The 21,735-nt window shown below is 49.0% G+C and overlaps 1 protein-coding gene across 1 annotated transcript in view; it reads right to left on the minus strand.

Moving 5' to 3' along the window:
- The window catches only part of LOC144141727 (venom metalloproteinase antarease-like TtrivMP_A), a 44,035-nt gene that overhangs the window by 14,774 nt on the left and 7,526 nt on the right, over positions 1-21,735 (minus strand). The window contains exons 2-8 of the mRNA XM_077673237.1: positions 14,477-14,646; positions 9,388-9,480; positions 9,173-9,296; positions 9,052-9,090; positions 8,869-8,993; positions 2,888-2,959; positions 1,704-1,837 (exon numbers count right to left, since the gene is read on the minus strand). Of these exons, the coding sequence (XP_077529363.1) occupies positions 1,704-1,837; positions 2,888-2,959; positions 8,869-8,993; positions 9,052-9,090; positions 9,173-9,296; positions 9,388-9,480; positions 14,477-14,646 (757 nt within the window). The remainder of the gene's footprint in view (positions 1-1,703; positions 1,838-2,887; positions 2,960-8,868; positions 8,994-9,051; positions 9,091-9,172; positions 9,297-9,387; positions 9,481-14,476; positions 14,647-21,735) is intronic.

Consider the following 21,735-nt stretch of genomic DNA (forward strand, 5'->3'; position numbering starts at 1 on the left):
CCACTAGCAATCAATCAATCAATCTGTCTTAGTTTAACATCGTTAAAAACTTCGATTACAAAAACATATACAACAAAACTTTGCATCGTTACAATCGTTTAAAAAATTTTATGCGCTGCTGTTTTCTCGTCTACCATTCTATTGCGCTAATACACTTTCCCCACTGTTGTAGTGCGGTGTCATACAACTTGACCGCTGTGCTTGCCCGTCAACCTCAAGCGGACACACTGGCAAGGAACGCTAACGAAAATAAAAGAAAACATCCATGGTTTCCCCATGGTGAATCGGAAAGCGTGAGAGCCCGATGCTACCTATTGGTTATTCGTGGTTATTCTTGGTTTACCAACCCTATAGCTGTGTTAAAGGTGTTACAAGTTATTGAGGACATTTACTGTGCACACAATACAGCGTTTTAGTTAACCTTTTTCTTGGCTATACTACTATGAGAAGCTAGACGACATGAGAGGAAACCAATGGGTTAGTCGGTAAAAACAAGGCCGTAGGTTACACGTTGTGGCGCGCAGCTAAATTTTCATATTTAACTCGCGTTTTTTTTTCGTGTTTTAAACGAAGTTCTGCGGCACGATCAACAGGTTGTCATGCTTGACCTATGCGTACACCACCAACCCTAGCTACACGATACACTACACATGCAGGGGCGGATCCAGGTTTTTTCTGAGAGAGGGGTCAGCTTCTACCATTGATGATGATGATGATGATGGCGGTTATGAGGAAGATGAGCAGGATAGCAGCTGTTTTCATTCACCGACACTTTGGTAAAGCAAAAATACAAGAATAGAAAAAAATATTCAATTCAACTAGACTTTTTCTACGACCTAAGGGGTCATCTTCTTGGGGGTATAAATTCCAAAATTAAGAGGAGGGGGGGTCAGGAGGTCAGACCCTCCCTCCGGATCCTCCAATGCACACATGCATGTGCAGCAGCAAGGAGAGACAACAAAACGAGCTGGCACAGCGTAGCGGCGGGAACGTTTCTGTCACCTAAAAAGACATGGTTTCCTCTTTACAATGTTGGTTCAACAATTTTTATCTCTATGTTTTGTGCCAAGGCATTGCTTGGCAACAGCGATGCATGCTTTTTCTTTCTAGTAGCTTGGGCATTCCTTGGTGCCTTCACAAACAGAATTTGTTTTAAATCGAAGCCTCAGTATTGTCACAGACGGCGTCTGTAACGCGAAAATTGGCAAGTCGGCAAGTCGGTTGCTGATACTGGTCGGTTGCTGGTTACTGGCAAGTCGGTTGCTGATAACCGACTCCCCGATTTAAATGGAAAGCCACTAATCATCATTATCACCAACGTGAGAGAAAAAAACGTTTCCGGTGGCCGAAATTGAACCGGGGTCCTTCGCGGTATGAAGCTGGCGTCAATTTGATTACTCCATTTCGCCACAGTCGAAGAGGTTTGGAAAACGTAGACTACAACCAAAGCATATATCACAAGAAAGCTTCGTGTTCTATCATCGTCGTCGTTTGACGGGGGGTGCGTGATTTCTTTCGCAAACGCCACGGCTGACGCCCTCATGCTGAAACCACTTGCGCTAAAAGTCTTTCGTAGTACAATAAATAAACAGTAGGCACATGCCACTATCTGGCTATTACTTATGCCTATTATTAATTTTCTAAACAAACTCTAACCTTTATGCCTTGCTAATTGGCCGGGACTTCTGTGTGGACCAACTTACCCGGTAACAAGCATGACGACGTCCGCTCCCCTGTAATTCGCCCAGTGTGCTGCGACATAATCACGCAGGGCATCCAGGGTGTATTCGGCGATCATATCTTCCCCGTACATTCTCACATACGTTTCATATCCCCACTGTTCCCCGAGGCAAAGGCAGTAAAAGGCAGTTGGTATTAAGGCGTCTCTAAAACCTTAGTTCAGCGCTGACAAAGACAATTTTCATGTATTATGTACATATTCGATATTTTAAACATTCAAAATCTTCTCTCTCTTCATTACTGTAGTATTTTAATGGTGTATTGCTTGCTTTTTCTGTGCTTGCGTCTTGCTTGCGTCTTTATTGTTAATGGTGAAGAGAAGCCGGTGTTTATGGGAGAACGTGGGGGTTTGTATACCTATGCTGTTATGAAGTACAATTATCGCGGGAAATATAGCGTATATGACATTACACAATCTTGTTGGGTACTTACCAAGTTGTTTACTTTACACGTACACTGAATCAAAAAAACGTAGCCACATCGCAATTGTGGACAAGGTTACAGCGCGAAGGCAGACGAAGACTACACAGAACACGGGACAAGCGCTGTCTGTGTGTTTTGTGTTAGTCTTCGTCTGCCTTCGCACTGTAGTATTTTTCACAGCTGAGTACGAACTTGCCCGACAACATATCCTTCTGCAAATCTCAATTATTACTACAGCATAGCATCAGCATTTGAACTTGGGAAAAAAAGCGTGTACATTGCCTGCAGTAAGAGCGCTATCTTCGGGGGTTAAGAAACACAGGCCCAATAATGCACCCTCCACCTTCTCACCTGACGTGGAAACTAGAGCCACTAGGTCAGCGTATTTAGGGGCTCTAGTGGAGACGGCAAGAAGACCGAGGAGTACTTTTAACAATGTCCGTCATCTTGCGTGAGTGCTTGCGAGCATGCGTGTGGGTGTGCGTTCGTTAGCTCTCTCTAATGCCGTCAACACATTAATTGGCGCTGCTATTTTCGACAAATTGGCGTTGCTTGGTTGCACCAAACGTTAAACAAGAGAAACACCGGCGAAATTCCAAAGCAGACAATCTAAGCATTTCCTGAAATACTTAAAAGTTTCCAAGTGACAAAGTACGCAGCTGCTAATTAATCGTGTAACTCAACTCATGGATACGACGGGCGATCAAGGTAGTAGGGTACATACCGTAGCTTGTTCCACCCCGACGAGTCTGGGTATAATTCGAGGGTTTTCAACGCTAAGATATCGCAGTTTAACCTAGAAAAAAATAATTATTACTTGTTAAAATTACATCGGCTGGAATTTCGGGGTTTTGTCAGTTTTGTGGTTGCTTTATTCTCCATTTTAGCCTTTGCTTGGTACCACTCACACCAATTTTTGCTGTTTTAAAGTTGAGTGAAAATAACTGGTTGCAAGTGCAAAATTCCATGGGCTTCGCTAGAGCCAACAGCTCTGTCATTTGCATTAGGAGTCATAGCTTAGTAGATAGCGTCAGTGTAGCCCTTTTCAAAGGAATTCTGAGGGAAAAAATGAAGTATTTCTCACTGAGAAGACTGCCACGCCACAATAACAACCCTGTCAATTTTAGCACAAACTTCAAAAAATTAAGCTATACAACCAGAATAAGAGCATCATAAGCGGCAACTCCTCATCCATTTTCTAGTAGCAACACAGCGTGAAAAAAGACCACGGACGAGACGAAGACGACAAGTTTGTTTGTTTGTTTGTCGTCTTCGTCTCGTCCTTGGTCTTTTTTCACGCTGTGTTGCTAATGGATTACCACCTAGCCGGAACCCTCACGCTTTTACATTATCTAGTGCTCACCCCCACCCCTCTATTACGTCACAGAAACTGATATGTGTGTTTGTGGCTGCCAAAAAACATTACTGCCAGTAAACATTATTTCCCTGTTCTATTAATGTCTATGGTTTCGTTTTGTCACGCCCCAGTAATGCTTGACTGTAGGTAACATGCTAAATATTTTTCCTCTGGCATGCCCCTTATTACGCCACTGCTGACTTTGCGTAGTGCAAAATCTGAACCCTCGTAAAGGTTAATCATTTTATTTTGGTGATAGCAACATCCGCCGCGTCTTCAGTTAAGTTTTGTGAGTTATTTAGAGGTTAGCACTGTCAAGTGAAACAAGGTTGTGTGTTGTGTACAAGGCAGTTATCTTATGAAAGCTTCAATCTTTGAATAGTAATTCCGGTTTCAAAAGTCCGTCTTTGTCTCCTTCATCTCAAGTGTGATGCCATGTTTCACAACAGATGACCTCAGCGTACAAAGTGCTAAACGCACGCACTACTCGCAATGTTTTGACTACGTATTTACTGCCTGTAAAAATGGGAGCCAACTGCAAGCAATTGCTCCCACGGATGTTTTTCAACTGCAGAGAAGATTCGGAAATGAATTCTGCTAATACCTTATTTTTCTAAATGTGCCTACGCTAGTCACGAAAGAATATCTGTAGGTTTTGATCATTTCCTTTAAAGTTTTTCTTTTTCTGTGAAGAATAATAATGTTCAGGGAAAACATGCAGTTCCCAATCGGCAAATCATTATGTCGAGAGTTTTAGCTTACCCGATCTCCCCATAACGGAAACAAGTCATATGTGCAATAAGTGCGGTGTTACTCCTGACAATAAAAATTTCTAGAAGTCGAAACAAGTGTTCTTGAACTACCACTTCGCTCCACGCTATGTGCAATAAGTGCGGTGTTACTCCTGACAATAAAAATTTCTAGAAGTCGAAACGAGTGTTCTTGAACTACCACTTCGCTCCACGCTATAATTCCGCAGAAGCATGCATGTTAGGATTTGATTTTGTCCGGGACAGGCCATGCGCCATGCCTTATCACTGTATTGAAACAAGCATGCAGGTTACTTTTTGTCGCCGCCGCCGCCCCTCACATGGGCGTCATTCTAATGACCGCACATCATCAATCTTTGTAAACGACATTTCGCGGCCATTCTGGAAACCACCCCATCAGTGTTAAAAAAAACTTTACCATTCCTTCCTAAGGAAAGGTTAGGAATAGCGAAAGCTTTCACACTTCAAAACTGCGTCAAAAGTGCGTCAAAATCATCGCTAAAAGTGCGTACAACCTTCGCTGAAAGTGCACTCAATCGATCGTCAAACTTTGCTGATGATGAAACAACATTTATTGAGCCCACAAGATTTGGTGGTGCCCACATGCACCAGACGGGGGTGGTTCCCTATTCACGGGACCCATGTGTCACCAACCACTCCTGGCCCCTGGCGGCCAGGGCTGGCTGGGTCGGCAGGGCGGGGCTGGACAGCAAGGTCTCCTTAAACGAAGGAACTTTAGGTCTCCCATCGCTCAAAGAGTGGGGGTGGGGAAGTGGAGGTAGGATAGAGGGTGTAGGGGAGGGAGTGGGGGGAAGTGGACTTTTGAGGAACGTGCATTCCGCCATGCGTGCGACAGGGTGCCTTCGGCCTGCTTGCAGAAAGGACAGGTGGCGTCGTGTAACTCGGGATACATGCGATGGAGTAGGGCGGGGTGCGCGAGCAACCCCACCTGCACACTGCGCAGGATCGTTTGCTGTTGCCTGGTTAGAGTGCGGTGCGGCTCGGGAAAGGTGCGCCGTTCTTCTCTGTACGCTCGAGTAATCTCTCTGTAGCTTCTCATTGGTGTCGGAGTGTCCGCATCATCGCGCGACTCGGTGGCTGCCCGGAGCGTCATTTCGCGAGCGTGGTAGTCGGCGATGGTGTTGCCTGCTACCCTCGAGTAAGCCGGGACCCAAACAAGCTCAACGGCTTGTCCCGGTGCCCCCTTCGTGTTCAAAATTGCAAATGCCGCGGAGGAAACGCGTCCCCTTCGGTAGTTGCCGTGCGCAGTCTTGGAGTCCGTGACCACGGCCTCGACGCCCGGTTGAACGAGCGCCAGAGCCACAGCCACCTCTTCTGCCGTCACGGGATCTCTCATCCTCGTCGACGCTGTGACGATCTATCGGTCGTCTGTCGTAACGACTGCCGCCGCCCGGTCGCTGCCTTTCCTAAGCGAGGCGTCCGCGTATAGAACCCGGGGATTCTCCTCGAGCTGTCGGGCCAGGGCCTTGGCCCGCTCATCGCGCCTCCCGTCATCCTTACCCGGGGTCATGTTCCGGGGTAGGGGCTTGGTTTCGATTGCCTCCTTCCACCTCCCGGGTAGGGGCGCCGCGTCATGGATATCGGTTCGATCGGCCATCCCAGCTTGCGCCGGACGGCGTGTCCGTGTTCTGTGCTACTTAGCCTGACGCTTCCACCGTGTTGTGAACGCCCATGTCCTGCAGTCGTCGGGTCGAGCAGTATATGGGAACACCCAGAGCTTGCTTCGTTGCCTTGCGAATGAGCGTGTCGAGGGTGTTTCTCTGCGTCCTCGTCAGCTGGAGATACGGGACTGAGTAGGTGACCCTCGACACCACAAACGCCCGCACCAGGCGGATGGTGTCGCCCTCTTTGAGGCATCCGTTTCTGTTCGACACGCGGCGTAACATGCCGAGTATCTGTTCCGTGGTGGTTTTGATTTTAACGACGGTGGTGTGCTCTTTCCCGTTGTTCTGCACCAGCTATCCTACACTGCTGCGTCGGCTTGATCTCTATGCCGTCGATTCTGACCGTGACGGCCGGTTGGGGCGCCTTCTTGGGTGTGCCCGGATGTGTGAGTAAAAGTTCCGCCTTCTGCGGTGCGCAGCTCAACCCGCACAACTTTGTGTACTCGTGCACGGTCGTGGCCGCACGCTGCAAGAAATCCTCGATCCACCCGCCGGAGCCGGCCTTCGACGTCCACACCGTGATGTCGTCGGCGTAAAGAACGTGGTCAATGCTATCTATTTGCTCGAGTAAATGAGGTCAAGGGAGGAGAGCCAGGTTGAAGAGCAGGGGAGACAGGACAGACCCCTGAGGAGTGCCCCGCTCGCCGAGCTCGATGGGATCCGACTTCTCCCCTCCTACTGTGATGGTGGCTGTTCTGTTGGTCAAAAAGTCCTTCACGTAACCGAAGGTTCTCCGGCCGCACTTTGTCTTTTTCAAATTCGACAGCATGCTCGCGTGCGTCACGTTGTCGAAGGCAACTTTCAGGTCGAGAGGAGGATCGCCCGCGGACCGTGCCTCGTGGATTTTTCACCACCAGCACGTGAAGCTGCACCATTACGTCTTGGGTACTCAGATTTTTGCGAAAACCGAACATCGCCACGGGCATTTGCCCCGTGTCTTCGTAATGCCCCTGCAACCGACGTAGCACCATGCGCTCCATGACTTTTCCGACGCAGGACGTAAGGGATATGGGACGCATGTTGTCGATCGAGGGGGCCTTTCCAGGCTTCGGGATGAATCGCACATCTGCTTCCTTCCACTCGTGTGGCCACCGCGAGCTCTCCCAGGCTTCGTTGACGTGCCCAAGGAGCTCGCGCGCAGCCGTACCGCTCATGTTGGCGAGCAACTTGTAAGTTATGGCATCCTTGCCTGGTGCGCTTCCCTTGTTGCTCTCGTCTATAGCCGCCCACATTTCCGCCATGGTAAACGGTCTGTCGAGGTCTTCGTTCTCGGGTCCTTCGTACTCCTCCGGTATCGGGTGTACGCCCGTCTTCTGCAGGTATTTGTCCGCAAGGGCCTTGAGTAACCTGCGCCCGTCGCCTTCAAATACCCAAACTGCAAACGGAGAACGAACCCATGCAACTATTTTTCGCTCACTAAGCAAACGCATCTACGAACGATCTAAATGTACGCCGATAATTGGTTTAGGAGATAAAGGTTTACTATTGGACTCCTTCTTTATGATCGATGCTTGTATGTCCTATATAAAAGCGTTACTTTCGCGATTTTCAAGTAATCGTTTTTATACCATGGAAGTCCAGTTTCACGCACTGGCCATGTATCATGAGATCTTATTACCCCTTTTCAGTCGACCAAGCGGTCTATGGCGAAATGTATTAATTTTTTGACAGGACGCCTGCGTTTATACGAGGAAAATATGGCTTTTTATTAAAAAGGCCCCCGACCTAGTTCTGCGGCATTCAATTTGTCGACTGCAGCCAAAAAATATCATCTTGTTTGGCTGCTCTTTCGCCACGTGTATTCGACCGCCCTACTATTTCTTTGAGCCTGTGGTTCACACCGTGGATGTAGGGTATGACGACTTTCTTATTTTTTTATTTCTTGACCGAGGCTCCTCTACCTGCGGTGGTTTTCTTAAGTCCATCAAGAGTTTGTAGCCCATGCTGCCCAGGAGTTAATCAGGAAAAAATTGCTGTCGAATAGTATACTCCTTAATCCGAAATTAGTGCGCAGGGTGAACTGCAGTCTTTTTGGTCACGTCTCATAGCTGCTGCTTCTCAGGAAGGCATCAGCGAACGCACGGTGACGCGCGCTAATCTACCGTTATTAAGCAGCGCGTCACCGCCGCTCACCTAGGCGTTCTCAACACCACATGGCTTGCTGCGCATGTTGCCAAATGCCCATTCCGCTCCCGTTCGTTTTAGCAGTGTCACGTGCTGGCTTGGTATTTAGGCAGGATGAGGCAAGAGATAAAAGAAGCTTTGTAAATCCTCACGCGGAAGCAGAATTGCGTCAGTGTACCCCCTCTGTTACCCTCACGGGGAAGGAAATTGAGTTTCTTTGTGGCTAGAAGAGATTGTGTGCGTGTCCTTTGATGTGAGGTTGCTGACGGCTACAGATATGTTTAAGCAGTGCAGGTGACCATGCCATATAGGCTTCCTTGTTTGTTTTTACCGACTACTAGTCTGAAGTCACGTGTTCTCTGTTTTTCCTATTTGTGGGAATAATAAACGTCAGTCTCTGAGTCAGCGCTGTGTCCGTGCGCCTTTCCTGTAGTCTCGTTTTTCCGCGATGCTCACCGCTTTTATATGTACGAATTGGCCCGTCTACAACCCATGTTGCAGTCAACGTACCCACCTAAAATTCACACATACACACGCAATCGAATTCCACAATACCCGCAGACAATTCTCACAGATTAACCGGTGACAACAGTCGTCAGAGGCCTATAGCCGATTCACCTATTCTTACCGCTGACGTGTAAATGTACCCACTCACATATATGCTTGCACAGATCAACGGGAAGCCATGCCCACACATTCAGACATCATCAAAGAAAGACTAAGTGACCCCGTAACCTTTTGGTAAACGCCAAGTGGAAAATAAACTCACGGCATTCATGAATGTTACAAGGTACTTCACGAGGTAATATAGTGATTTGAAGTCTTTGTTGTGTACAGAATCTGATATCACGAATATATCCGGACGATATAACGTAGGGAGCTCGGACCTTGCCTCTGAAAGATAAATCGCAAGTAAATACTTTTTCATGCCAAATCCTTCATAAAAACTTACCAACCTCCGCATGGTCTTGTAAACCTTGAAGATCTGAAACTAACCGAAGAGTATAAGCACTGAACTCAGCATTTGTGAAAATAACTGGCTTCCTGGGAAAGTAACAAACCGTATTTCTTACTCGTGAGCTTGGAATCAAATTCTGCATTCCGAACTTTGTAGATCCTGTGAGCCACCTGCCCTGTTTCAGACCTTTCACCTTCTAACACAGGCTTAATGATATGGGAATAGTTAACGAGTCCATCCTAAAGTGTAAAAAACACGACCTCGTCACTTTATTTTGCTTGGTGTACATGAGATAATCACTCTGTTGACGTGAATACACGAATAACTTACCATTACAATTCCATGTACTGTTTCCTGAAGAACAAGAGAAGCCAAGGTCGCTTCGTCTTCGTAAAGATCTGCTTCAAGTTCAGCGGAATTCACCTGCAATAATCAAGAAAACAAACTTGAACCATTACCATGATCTTATGAAGCCAATTCGACTAAACTATATCGAGCATAAGATACATTGGTGGACTAAACAAGCTCAGTCCACAGTTCACCACTGCTGCGCAATCTCTGTTTCAAACTCCAACGTCCCATTTCAAACAAGCTGCGGATCAAGCAACTTCTTTGTTTGAAACGCGGCTTGTCATACGCAGCAAACATCGTATGATGTTCCTATCTGCACTTCACAAGCGTAAACACTACTTCCACAGCATCACACTTCTATGCACTTTACTGAAGTACTTGTAACCACTTCCACTCTTTAAACGTTAGGGTACGACATTTTCCAGATTTTTTGTGTACTTCATAACTACGATTTTAGAATGATCTTGTGCGAGTCATGGTAGTACAAAATATTTGTAGAGCTTAGAGGATAGGTTCGGAAGAATAATTAAGGTGGAGTTCTTTCTCGCCAGGGAGCCTCCACTAATTTTAATCTACGGTAGATAGCAAGCCCTCCCAGTAAGATTAGCTAATGGTGTTTGCGTTAATAGTAAGTACGAATTAAAAACCAGGATTTTGATGCGTTGCTTAAACTATCGAAATTTTTATGGGATACTTTATGAAATAAGAACATGAAGTTGAGAGTAATTAGGACTTCACTCGAATAGAACATGGCGTATGGTCTCCGGTGTGTCACAGTCTTCGCACGCCTCACTGTTTGCCATTCCTATCAAATAGGAGCAAGCATTTGTGAAGGCGACTCCCAGCCAGAGACCGCAAAGAACGGTTGTATCAGTCTGTGGGAGGCCAAGGGGAAGAGGACGCTGAAGATGCGGGTCCACGGCAATAATACGAGAGCTCGTGAACTCTTTGACAGTCCATTTGGCTATCGTTGTCTCCCGGGAAAGTTTGCGGAGAGTCCTAGCGGAGTCCGTCCTGGATGATGGAATGGATATGGTATTCGTTTTTTGCTGTGCCAAACGGACAGCAGGGGTCAGCACTTTCATTGCCGACAATGCCGCAGTGACTGGGAAGCCACTGGAAGGCCATGTCATGACCAGCTTGGGCAGCACGGTCATTCAATAGTCTTATCTCCGCCAGCAATCGTTTATGAGGTCCACGGCACAGGGCTGACTGGAGCGATTGGAGCGCAGGCTTCGAGTCGTAGAAGATCGCCCATCTTCGGCATGAGGCTTGCTCAGTGGTGTGAATGGCGCAAGGGATGGCGGTAAGTTCTGTAGCCGTGGGAGTGGTGGGATAGGCTGTCTTAAATTTTGTGAACATCGGAAATCGTGGTATTACCACGGCGCCGGCCGAACTAGATGTCGTTGCTGAGTCACCGGTGTAAATATGGGCGTGGTCACTGTATCTCTCGTGTAGATAAGTGATAGTTAGCTGCTATAGTGCTGGCATTGGAAAATCTCTCTTCTTCGTTTAGCCTGGGATAGTAAGGCATGTTCCAGGCTGCATCGTACACCAAAGTGGGAGCAGCGGCCTCGTCGCAGACGTATAGTTTGATGACATGCTAGTGATGTGGGCAGCTACAACCTTTGCGAAAGATGCATGTGGGCGTTCTGATGACATACTGGCAAGGTGATGATTAAGCAGGTTGGTTAAGTGCTTAAAATGCGCCCGCAGTGTATCAATTTAAACCAAGGGTGATCACGAGCCACAGCAATTGTTGCAGCTGTTGAGGTGCGCCGCGGTAGGCCGAGGCTAGTTCGGAGGGCCTTCGCCTATATTCCTTGCACTTCCTAAATATTTGTGCGGCACGTACCTGAAATTACAGGTAGGCTGTACTGTGGGAGCCAAGAAGTGCATATATAGCTGCCACGTTCATTTCATGGGCGTTCCCTAAGTCTTGCTGCCAATGAACATGGTTTACTACATATTGTTTACTGAGAATATGGTTTACTGCAGACAGCCTCTTCTTCATAGAGTGTACGTAGGGGCTCTAAGAAAAGTCTCTATCGACAACCACGCTGAGAAACTTGTGACATTTCCCATAAGATATCCTTTCACCATTAATTGACCGAGGGTATGGCTGCATAGGCTTCCGTGAAAACGCAAGCACTACGCATTTACTGGTAACACTTCCACCCCCTTTTTGTGCAGATATGAATTGGTAAAGTCTGCAGCTTTTTCAGGCGTGCGATCACGTGCCGTCGAGTCACTCCATCTGCCCAAATGCAAATATCATCCGCATAAGTCGACAGATGAACCGTTCTTGGAAGGTAAGTTGCCAGGCCGCTGGGTGTTAGGTTAAACAACGTGGGGCTCATGACGCCTCCTTTGGGGATACACTGCGGTGGGTATTTTTGTTGAATACATTATACCCACGTGGGCCAGTAATTTTACATGTGTATAAGCCATCCGATTGAAGTGTAATGCGAACCAAACGAGAGACGCATTGGCATTGAGGACCCTTGATGTATGGCCCAGGGGACTATTTCCCAAGTCGAAAATGTCCTGACCGGATGCAACAATACAATTTAGTGGACGAATGGTCCCGCTGGACGTCTGCACAGTCTTCAAAGGTGACAGTGGACACGTCGGAAAAGCCAAATTTATTCAAAGTAAAAAGCGCAGCTAGAGGCATTTCCCGTAACAAGGCTTTGGAAGAACAACCAATGTTGAGGGAAGGTAGACTGATTCAGTTCTTGGCAACCATCATGAATGTAAATACTGGCAATGTTGAGCAGGCATGTCGGTAACGGCCGAAACAACAGAGTCAGCATCTGGTACAGGGTAACACGAGGATAAAATGAGGTAGGTCATGGTTTTATGGCTTAGTCGTACATGCTCGGTACAGCAAACCGAATATTTAGCTGGCTTCGCCAACACGACCGAATGGCAGCCTAGCGTGACAGACAACTGATTTATGTCGAGTAGTTGTTCTCTAGCTGAAATGAACGCCAGCCTTTAATATAGTGAGAACAGGCAATTTATGAAGAAACTGGTGAGAATAATTTTAATTTGGCACTCAACTTTCTAAATCTGAAAGGTGGCGGTTCGTAGTGTACAAACGTGACACTACGTTACGTGTCCTGGTCACGTGGCCTGCAAATTGTGCGCCTGCTGAAGCTGCTGAAACGTTTATTCACTTATTGGAAACCTTTAAAGCGAAGTATTTGTATAAGATTAAATTGTATATGTAGTTTTAAACGTTCTTTTGAAAATATTAAGGACACGCCGCCCGCCGCCGCGTCGCCGTTAGGTTTCTCTCAGTGTGGCTAACTAAACCTCCATGCCTAGAATCAACGGCAAAAACAGACCTAGGGAAGGAGCTTCCTGCTTGTGTAGTACGTTCTTTGAAGATTCTGCCTGAGTTATGGGCGATTCTTCGTTTTCAGTTCCCAATTCGTTTCCCAATTCAGTTCCCAAATATTCGTTTTCAGTTCCCAAAAACGCCAACGGCAGCTTAAAAAAAAGGACGCGCCCGGGAAGAACCCAACTGTCGACCTTCACAACACGAAGCAAGCATTCTACCTCTCGTAAATCCCAACAGATGGCGTCTTCTTGAAAAATAGAGTATGTCATACTTGACAATCAATACATACAGCTGGCTGCTTCTAGTGACTAAAAACACATAAAAAAATAAGGAAGCCGGCAATTCACTATTTTTTAGCTGGAGACAAGTTTTTAAGTACCGCTTTTCATCTCGCATACAGATAAAAGTATGTTGCCGCGTTACTGCTTGTTATGGTTGCATCCATGATTATGGGGAGGAAACGTACGGCTCGTAGACCTAAAAATTTCGGTTTAAGAAGTTCTAGAGCGCTATCAGCAAAATCGTTTCGCGTTAAGGTGTTCTCAGGGATGACCTTTCATTGGGGATAGAGAACATATACTCGACAAAAATCGGTTGTCTGCCCCTAAAAGAACCCCTTCAGCGCAGCCAATTAGTAGGGTAGGCTCAGCAAGAAAGTCAAGTCAACTGCAGGCCATCCATTTGCGCGTGAGCACCACACATTCCAGCAGCGGAAAGAGTCTAACGCTCTCTCTCTCTCTCTCTCTCTCTCTCTCTCTCTCTCTCTCTCTCTCTCTCTCTCTCTCCCACACACACACGCACGCACGCACACATACCCAGACACACACATGTACGAGGTGGTACGACGATAATTAGAACTTTCAAAATTTTTCCAGAGCGAACCGCTGCTCGTTTCGCGCTCAAACTTTACCCGAAGGTCGCATTTTGTGGTCTATTTTGTTTGACACCGACAACAACGACGGTACCCTCCTGTTTATTCTGAAAATAAATAAAAACACTTTTCACCTATGGGAAAATGGCGGACGATTTGAACATGCGAGCCAGTGCAAGCTGATCTTGGAACGGCGGCGCCACCTGTGGCATGCAGAGCGAAACGGACGGTGGATATTCACGTTAGGAAGGAGCCAAATGAGATAGCAGACGATCAGAAAATCTCTCGTCTCTAGTTTACGATGATCACAAATAGTTTCGTAACAGCTGATACCAATCACAATAAAATATTCCCACGCTCCATCGTCATCAATACTTTGTTTCCTCACCTGCTCTCCCATTTTCTGTAGAGCTCTTCGAAGTAACTCTGATTTTCTGATCGTCTGCTACCTCATTTGGCTCCTTCCTACCGTGAATCCCCATCGTCCGTTTCGCTCTGCATACCTCAGGTGGCGCCACCGTTCCAAGATCCGCTTGCACTGGCTCGCACGCTCAAATCGGCGGCCATTTTTCCGTAGGTAAAAATCCTTCTTATTTATTTCAGAATAAAGAAGTAAGTAACGTCATTGTTCCCGGTATCAAACAAAATATAACGCAAAATTCGACTTTCTTGCGAAGTATGAGCGCGAACAGAGCGGCTGTTCGGTCAGGAAACAAGTTTAAAGTGTTCCAATTATCGTCGTACCGCCCTGTAATCCCGGCTTGTTCCGCCTGAGAGAAGAACGCAGCGGGAATAGAGGCCGCATTTTCCAAGCCATCCAAACTGTGGTAGTTGTAATAGCAACTTACCGTCCGCACCACTCGTTTGTTGTCTTCGAAAGTGTGGAAAGCTAGCGTGTCATGCAGAACAGTTGCTTTCTGGAGACGCACGAGGTTCCCGTCACCTAAATGAACCACCTTGTCATCGCTCTCGCTTCTCGGTTCAAGCAGCCGAGGATACACCGTTGCTTCCGGCTCATCTGAAATGTCGAAACTTTTTCTTTTCAGGCAGGTCCTAAGTAGCGGCCCTGGTTAACATGTCCACATTATCGTCGCGTTTATCTTTATAACACGCAGGTAATAGCACGACAAATTATATATCCTAAGAGGTGGCTGAATAAGTGAACCTTTAATAAGCCGGCCTGTAGTTACAAGGTTAGCTTAGATGCCCTCGTGCTTCAAAACACAACTGAACACATCGACACTCTCACTCCCTTAAGATAAAACAAGAAACTGTCGAGCTTACGTACACCTGACATCAAGGAGTCACCTTCTCCGTTCGTAAGCTCTTTTCACAGCATTCTCAAATGAGGCGAATTGTACTACTTCGCGCACGTTCATTCCTAACTAAAAGCTTCAACGCGGTGCCTCCATCATGGTGCATTGGGCGCAAATTTTAAAGGCAGCATTTATCACTAACAAAAAACTCCTTTTATGTCGATCACCTGTGCTCGTCATTTCGTTTTTTATTTTTTATTTTGTAAGAACGTTCGACGGTGTTTAAAACTGTAAGAACGTATACGTTCAACAATCCTAGTCTAAAAACTGCGTTCGTATTGCAAGATATTAGTCTTTCAGCCAAAATTGAAGCAGTGACAACTCAATGTGTTCTTCCTTCAAATGTGCACAGGTTAGCGAACGAAGGACTGTAAATGACCCAAACCTTAGGAATTGCATCGTGCCGCCTGTGACCGGCTGTATTCGCCTCGCTCTATTCTAAAAAAATCAACGTAGACACCTGTTCACCCATGTGCCCAACAGACGTATGCTTTGCAGCCTGATAACATTTCCCGCAAAGCAGAACTCGACATTACAGTTTTCATAACCACATTGCTCTAAGCAAACGGACATGCCACGTTCGGAGAACTTAGCGAGAATACAATGAAAAATTGTATGACTGCCTCCTTAGTCCGGTTTTTTGAAGGTCCGGCAAGCAGCAGCATTTTAAAAACACCAATGCGAGGAAAGGACATTACACCCGAGGACTGCACTTCATTGGTAGGTTACGACATTACAAGGCGTCTTGATGTAGCAGGAAGCCAATCTGTAAGCGGACTGACGTATATGTATGACGGCCGTGAACCATGAAACCGCCACAAGAGTTTTATGTGCATGTATAAAGTCTCACCACATGTGTATGTGTGCGTGTGTGTGTGCGTGGGCGCGTGACTGTAAATGCGTGTATGCACGTGTGCGTGCATGCGTGCGACCGCGCACGCAGTGAATGGCAATTGGAAATGAGGGGCGCGTTGAACACGGAACGGAAAGCCAGAAGTCGAGAATTCCAAGCAAGGCATCGCGGAAGGAGTTATTCTACTTTTTGTGTTGACATACGCCTATATTTTAGAGGCGAAGCGCCTCAGGGAGTTGGGCTGTCAGCGTCTCCTGTACGTGTCACGGTACTAAAACATCGGGACACTCGTTTTCCAACGCCTCGCGACAGAACGTAACGCGCGCTAGAAGAAAAGTGTACAATGGATAAGACTGGTTCAAAATAAACTAACATGATTTAAAGATTTGTGGAACGCTCCCTGTCCGCTTCAGCAATCGCCAAGCACATGCCGAAGCTGTTTTTAGACGGGTTATAATTGGTGTTACACTCAAATACCCACTCGCTCTCGACGTTAGGCCTGATCGGGTCAGGTGGTCGGTCGAAGAAAGAAAAGGCATACTTATTTCAAGTTATTTGGTGCCTCGGCCTCGTTGACCTGGTGTCGGAGTTGCGCCGATCCGGACGGACACCTATTTGTGTTGTTTTTATGAGACATTGCATGAAGATGCGAGAAACGTGCTCGCGCTGACCGTGCTCGCGCTGACCGTGATCATTGTTCTGCTGGGTCGACTTGAGAAGACAGCGCCCACGTCGTGGGGCCTCAGTGAACGGTTCCCTTGGTTTCACCGTCATTGCAGAGGGGCGGCCCTGCGTTTTACGTTGGGGTAGCCCCTTTCTCCTGGATGCCTCTACCTACTGACCACTAAACCACCGTCTTGGAACTAAGGACACGTCATCATGGTGTCTTGGGAGGCTGTTCAGCCACCGCCCAAGGCCCATGTCTTCTACTTCGCGGCCCCGAAGGACGTCACCGTGGATGACCTGGTGGATGCCCTGGAGGGAATCGTAGGCCGTTATGGCCTGGACACCCTGATGCATCAGGGTGGTTTCAAGTTCTGCGCGGTGGCGGCTACGGCTGCTGCTGCTCGCAAGCTCACCGAGAAAGGAGCCGTCATCGTGAACGGAGTTTCGTGTCCTGTGGCCTGCATGGGCCCGCAGGTCGTCTACATGACAGTGTACCGCCTGAACCCCGTTGTGAGTAACGCGGAGCTTGCGGCAGCACTGAGACCGTATGGGAAGGTCCTCAACGTCAGCCAGCCGGCGTGGAGGAGCCTTCAGCATATCAAGACCGGCATGCGACTCGTGAAGATGGAGATGGCGAAGGCCGTCCCTAACTTCATGAAGATTCGAGGGTTCAAGGCCCAGTTTGAATACAAAGGTGTGCGGAGGGTATGCGCCCGCTGCGGCCAGACTGATCACCAAGTTAGCGCCTGCAAGACCCCCTGGTGCGGCCGCTGCTCGGAGTACGGCCACGATGACGTCAACTGCAATGCCCAGTGTCGCCGCTGCAAGGGCAACCATGCCACCGCTGACTGCCTGCGGCCCCGCTCCTATGCGGATGCTGCAAGCAATTTCTCTGAGACGCCTCGCGCGCCCCCCGGTCTGCAAGCTCTTGAAAGTACAAGCGACTTTCCCGAGCTGCCCCGGGCCTCCTTGGGCCAGCCTGCCGAGGAGTCAAGCGAAAGTGCTGATCTTGGCGTCACCCCTACTGACAGCCAAGAGATGGAATTGGAGAGCTGCATGTCGCCTTCGGAGGAAGAGCTTGCACCTGCGGCAGAAGCCACGTCATCGCCATCGGACGATACCTCCCTCTTCACGAGCCTCAGCTCTTCCGAGAGCAGTGACCCCGCGGAGCACGCTCAGCACGAGCCAGGGCGTGCACTGGAGAAAAGCATCGCTCTCCCCGGTTCCTCGAGCGGCTCGCGCAGCCGCCGGAAGGAACAAAGCAAAGCCGGCACGAGCGGCAAGGCAGCGGTTGGCCGTTCTAGTCTCTCCTCTAAGTCACCTGTAGCCGGTCACAGTACGGCCAGTACCAGTGCTGCCCCGACGCCCAAGGTTACGGACTCCCATCTCGTCAATACTGTCAGCCAAGTCGCCGATCTGCAGAGTTCCCCATCTCTCCTGGAGCGGCTCGAAGCGTGCACCAAGCAAAGTCAGCCTTCTTCGGCAGAGTCAGGTGATGTGGGAGGCACTGACGAGCCTGCTGGTCCCTCCCTCGTTGTTACCGACCCTCGCCTCGCCAACCCGATCAACCAGGTGCACGACTTGCTTCCCCCCCGACCCTCTCCACCGGATCGCCTAGATGCGTCCAAGCGGGCGTTGCCGTCGTCGTCAGCGGACACCGATGATGCCGACGACAACAAGAAACTGTGCGTCGAAGTCGACGTGCCGTCCGACGATAGTGAGTTTTGAGGATGGGAGGGTTAACGTGGTTTGTGCATTTATCACCTTATGCTGGTGCGTTTTCTTACTTTGAATGTCCAGGGCTTTCGGGACTTGGACAAACAGAGGGAGGTGATGCACTATGCTCGGGCGCAACACGTTGACCTTCTCTTTTTGCAGGAGTGCAATTTTCGTACTCCACGCGACGTTCTTTCGTTTCGCGAGCGCTTTTGTGTCCAAGCTTTTTTCACCCTGTCTGACAGGATGGCTTCGGGCGTAGGCGTTGTATTTCTGCGTGAGAGCTTGCGCCGCAAGGCTCATTGTACTTATGGGATCGGAGGGCGCGTGCTCGCAGTTGATTTTTTCTTGCTTGCTCGTCGCGTCCGAGCTGTTGTAGTGTACGCACCCGCGCAACACTCTGACTCTTCCTCTTTTTTCGCATCCCTCGACGCATTCATGCTCGAACCTTACCCAACATTTTTGGTGGGTGATTTCAATTGTGTAACCGACCCTCAGCGTGATGTACGGGGACGTGGGCAAGGTAGACCCTATAGCGGTGCCCGGGAGTTAAAGGACCTGATCGGTCAATTCCATCTTTCCGATGCGTGGGTGCAGCTCCACGGCGACAGGTTTGTAGCTACTTGGGAAAGGGGACAATCTGGCAGTAGGCTAGATAAGTTCTATTTCCCACCCGAGTTGAGCCGCTACTTGGATTGCTGTGCCGTCCTCTCCTTCCCAACTGGGGCTCGTCGAGTGTCCGATCACCGGCCCGTGTTAGCGACGCTTAACCTTGGCAACTGTGCACCACGCCACCAGATGTGGCGAATGGACGAGCGTCTGCTAACCGACAGGGACAGTTCAGCAGCACTTAATGCTTCGTTGACTGCTCTGTGTGAGTTCGGTTCTCTGCCTTGGGATGAGTTGAAGGACCACTGGCGCGTGCTTTTAGTAAAGGAGGGTCGTGCGCGCAAGGCGCGCATCACGGCCGCGCTCAACGACACGTTGTGGAGGCTTCGCATCGTACAGAGAGGGGGAACCTTAACCTTCGCGATGCGGGACTATGTTAACCTGCTAAAGGTACGCTACGAGTCCCTCCTACGGCAATCATCGCAAGCGGCGAGCCGTGCGCAGACCTTGGGCAGGCCCGTCTCGGACCCGTCTGTACTTCGGCACATTAGAGCGGGCTCTCTTGAGGAGGGTGGGCTAGCTACTGTTCCAGAGGTTACACTCGCTGACGGGTCGGTTAGCACGAGGGCTGAAGATATAGCCGAGGTCTTCGTGGGACATTTCGCCACACTTTTCTCGACCGAGAACGCGTCGTGGGATGCAGAGGAATTTGAGGAAAAGCTTAGTGCGTTTTGTGGGGTGCTGCCGTGTGTGCCAGATCACCTTGTTGATTCGCTGTGTGCTCCCGTGGATGCTGACGAGCTCGGCGAGTGTGTTAAAAAATTGAATGGTGCGTCGGCGCCTGGGCCTGACGGGATTCCTGCTGGGTTTTACAAGAGGTTTTTCCCGGCCATTCAGGGTGCGCTTCTTGACATGGTGAACGGCTTTTTTCTCCATGGAGTAAGGCCAGAATCCTTCCGTGAAGGTCGCGTAATCTTGATCGAGAAGCCAGGCGGGGATCCTACGCAGCCCCAGGCGTATCGACCGATCACACTCCTCAACACGGACTACAAGATCGTAGCATCCATTTTGGCTAGACGCACCAGTGCCGTTTTACCCGATATTATCAGCCAAGCGCAAACGTGCAGCGTGCCAGGTCGCACGATTTTCTCGTCCCTGGCATTGACGCGTGATTTATTCAGCTATGCGACGAAGATTGGCACCTCTGGCTGCTTCATCTCCCTAGATCAAGCGAAAGCCTTCGACAGAGTGGAACATCGATACCTGGCAGGCGTTTTGCGCCAATACGGCTTTCCGGACGACTTTGTAACAATGCTTGAGCTGCTGTACTCGAACGTGAGTGTCAGACTCCTTGTCAACGGACTATTAAGTAGTCCGTTCTCCGTCACCCGTGGGATAAGGCAGGGATGCCCCTTGTCGCCTCTGCTCTTTGTCATTTGTCTAGACCCGCTGCTCCGCCGTATCGATGAAAATACCGCCATCCGCGGCTTCCCGTTGCCAGGCATAGGCCAAGTCAAGGTGTCTGCGTATGCGGACGATGTTTCCCTGTTCATTCGGGACGAGGACAGCTACCAAGCGTTTATGCGGCTATTTTATGAGTACGGTGAGCTGTCTGGAGCTCGACTGAACAGGGGCAAAAGTATGGCGGTGCGCTTCGGCACATTTGCATCTAGCCTGGCGGGCAACGTAAAATGGGTTACGGGTGTTCGAGTACTTGGTGTGGTTTTCCATTCCTCGGGTGAAGTGGCGCGTAGTACGTGGAAGCGCCTCCTCCAGACAGCGGAGCAGCGTCTTGCGGTTGCGTCAAAGTTCAGACTTTCCCTCGCAGAGCGCAGCTACATAATTAAGTCCTCCGTCTCGGCGGCACTTTTTTATGTAGCACACGTAGCTAAACCGCCACGCCATTTCACCCGTCAGCTCGCCACGAAGTTTGGGTCGTTCTTTTGGGCGGGCAAGACGGAAACAGTGTCGCGTGCGCTGTTGAGACTACCCAAGTCAATGGGTGGTTTCAGTCTGCCTTGCTTGCAAACTATGTGTAGCATGCTGGCCGTACGCGCAGTGTTCGACCTTGTGGACTCAACTGAGTACCCAGGGAGGGCGCTGCTGCAGTACTTTCTGGGAACGCGCCGCTCAATGTTTTATGACGAACGCATTGCCGGTCCCTCTGCTGAGCAGTCACCGCCATTTTATGCCTATGTTGTCAAAACACTGAGAAACGTCCAGTCTACCTTGCCAAGCCTAAATTTCATGGAAAGTACAGCAAGCGAATTGTGCGAAAAATTGGCAATAAACCAATTAGATAATCAGCAGATAGCAAGATCACGCGGTGTCCGTTGGCATCAGCTGACTTCGACGGAGCTTCCTTCTGATGTTAGAGATTTCGGATGGTTGCGTGGCTGGCAAGTTCTTCCGACGTGTGACCGTCTCGCGAGATTCGGCATTGTGCGTTCCTCACGGTGCCCGCACTGCGGGCACACTGAAACATTGGAACATGCCTTGTTTCAGTGTCGTGTAGCGGCAACGTTTTGGACTGTGCTAAGCAGGTTGTTTGGTGTTACACTTAGAATGAGCACACGTTCAAATGACACGTTGGTGAACTTCCTTATGTGTGCTGGTGCATTTGTATTATGGCGAAATCGTGGTGCCGCGTGTCTTCGCGCCCGACCGCAACGGGCGATGTTTCCATTGCTGTGGCGTGTGCGGTCAATGCTTATGAATCACTTAGACAATGAGTTGGCAGTTCTAGGTGAAGAAGCCTTCCTGTTACGCTGGTCCACGCGTTTCATAGCGGTCAGGAATAACATTCTGAGCATCACTATTGTGCCGTACTGACTTTCAACGAGTTTCTGAACTGTTTCTTTGAACACATGTGAACTTTGTGTGCATTGATTTCAGAGTAGCTTAATTGTTTCATCACCACAGAGAATTGTTGTGCAAAGTGTAGGCT

The sequence above is a fragment of the Haemaphysalis longicornis genome, unplaced genomic scaffold (assembly GCF_048455015.1).
Source record: "Haemaphysalis longicornis isolate Haplotype H1 unplaced genomic scaffold, Haemaphysalis longicornis Haplotype H1 scaffold_6, whole genome shotgun sequence".
Lineage (NCBI taxonomy): Eukaryota > Metazoa > Arthropoda > Arachnida > Ixodida > Ixodidae > Haemaphysalis > Haemaphysalis longicornis.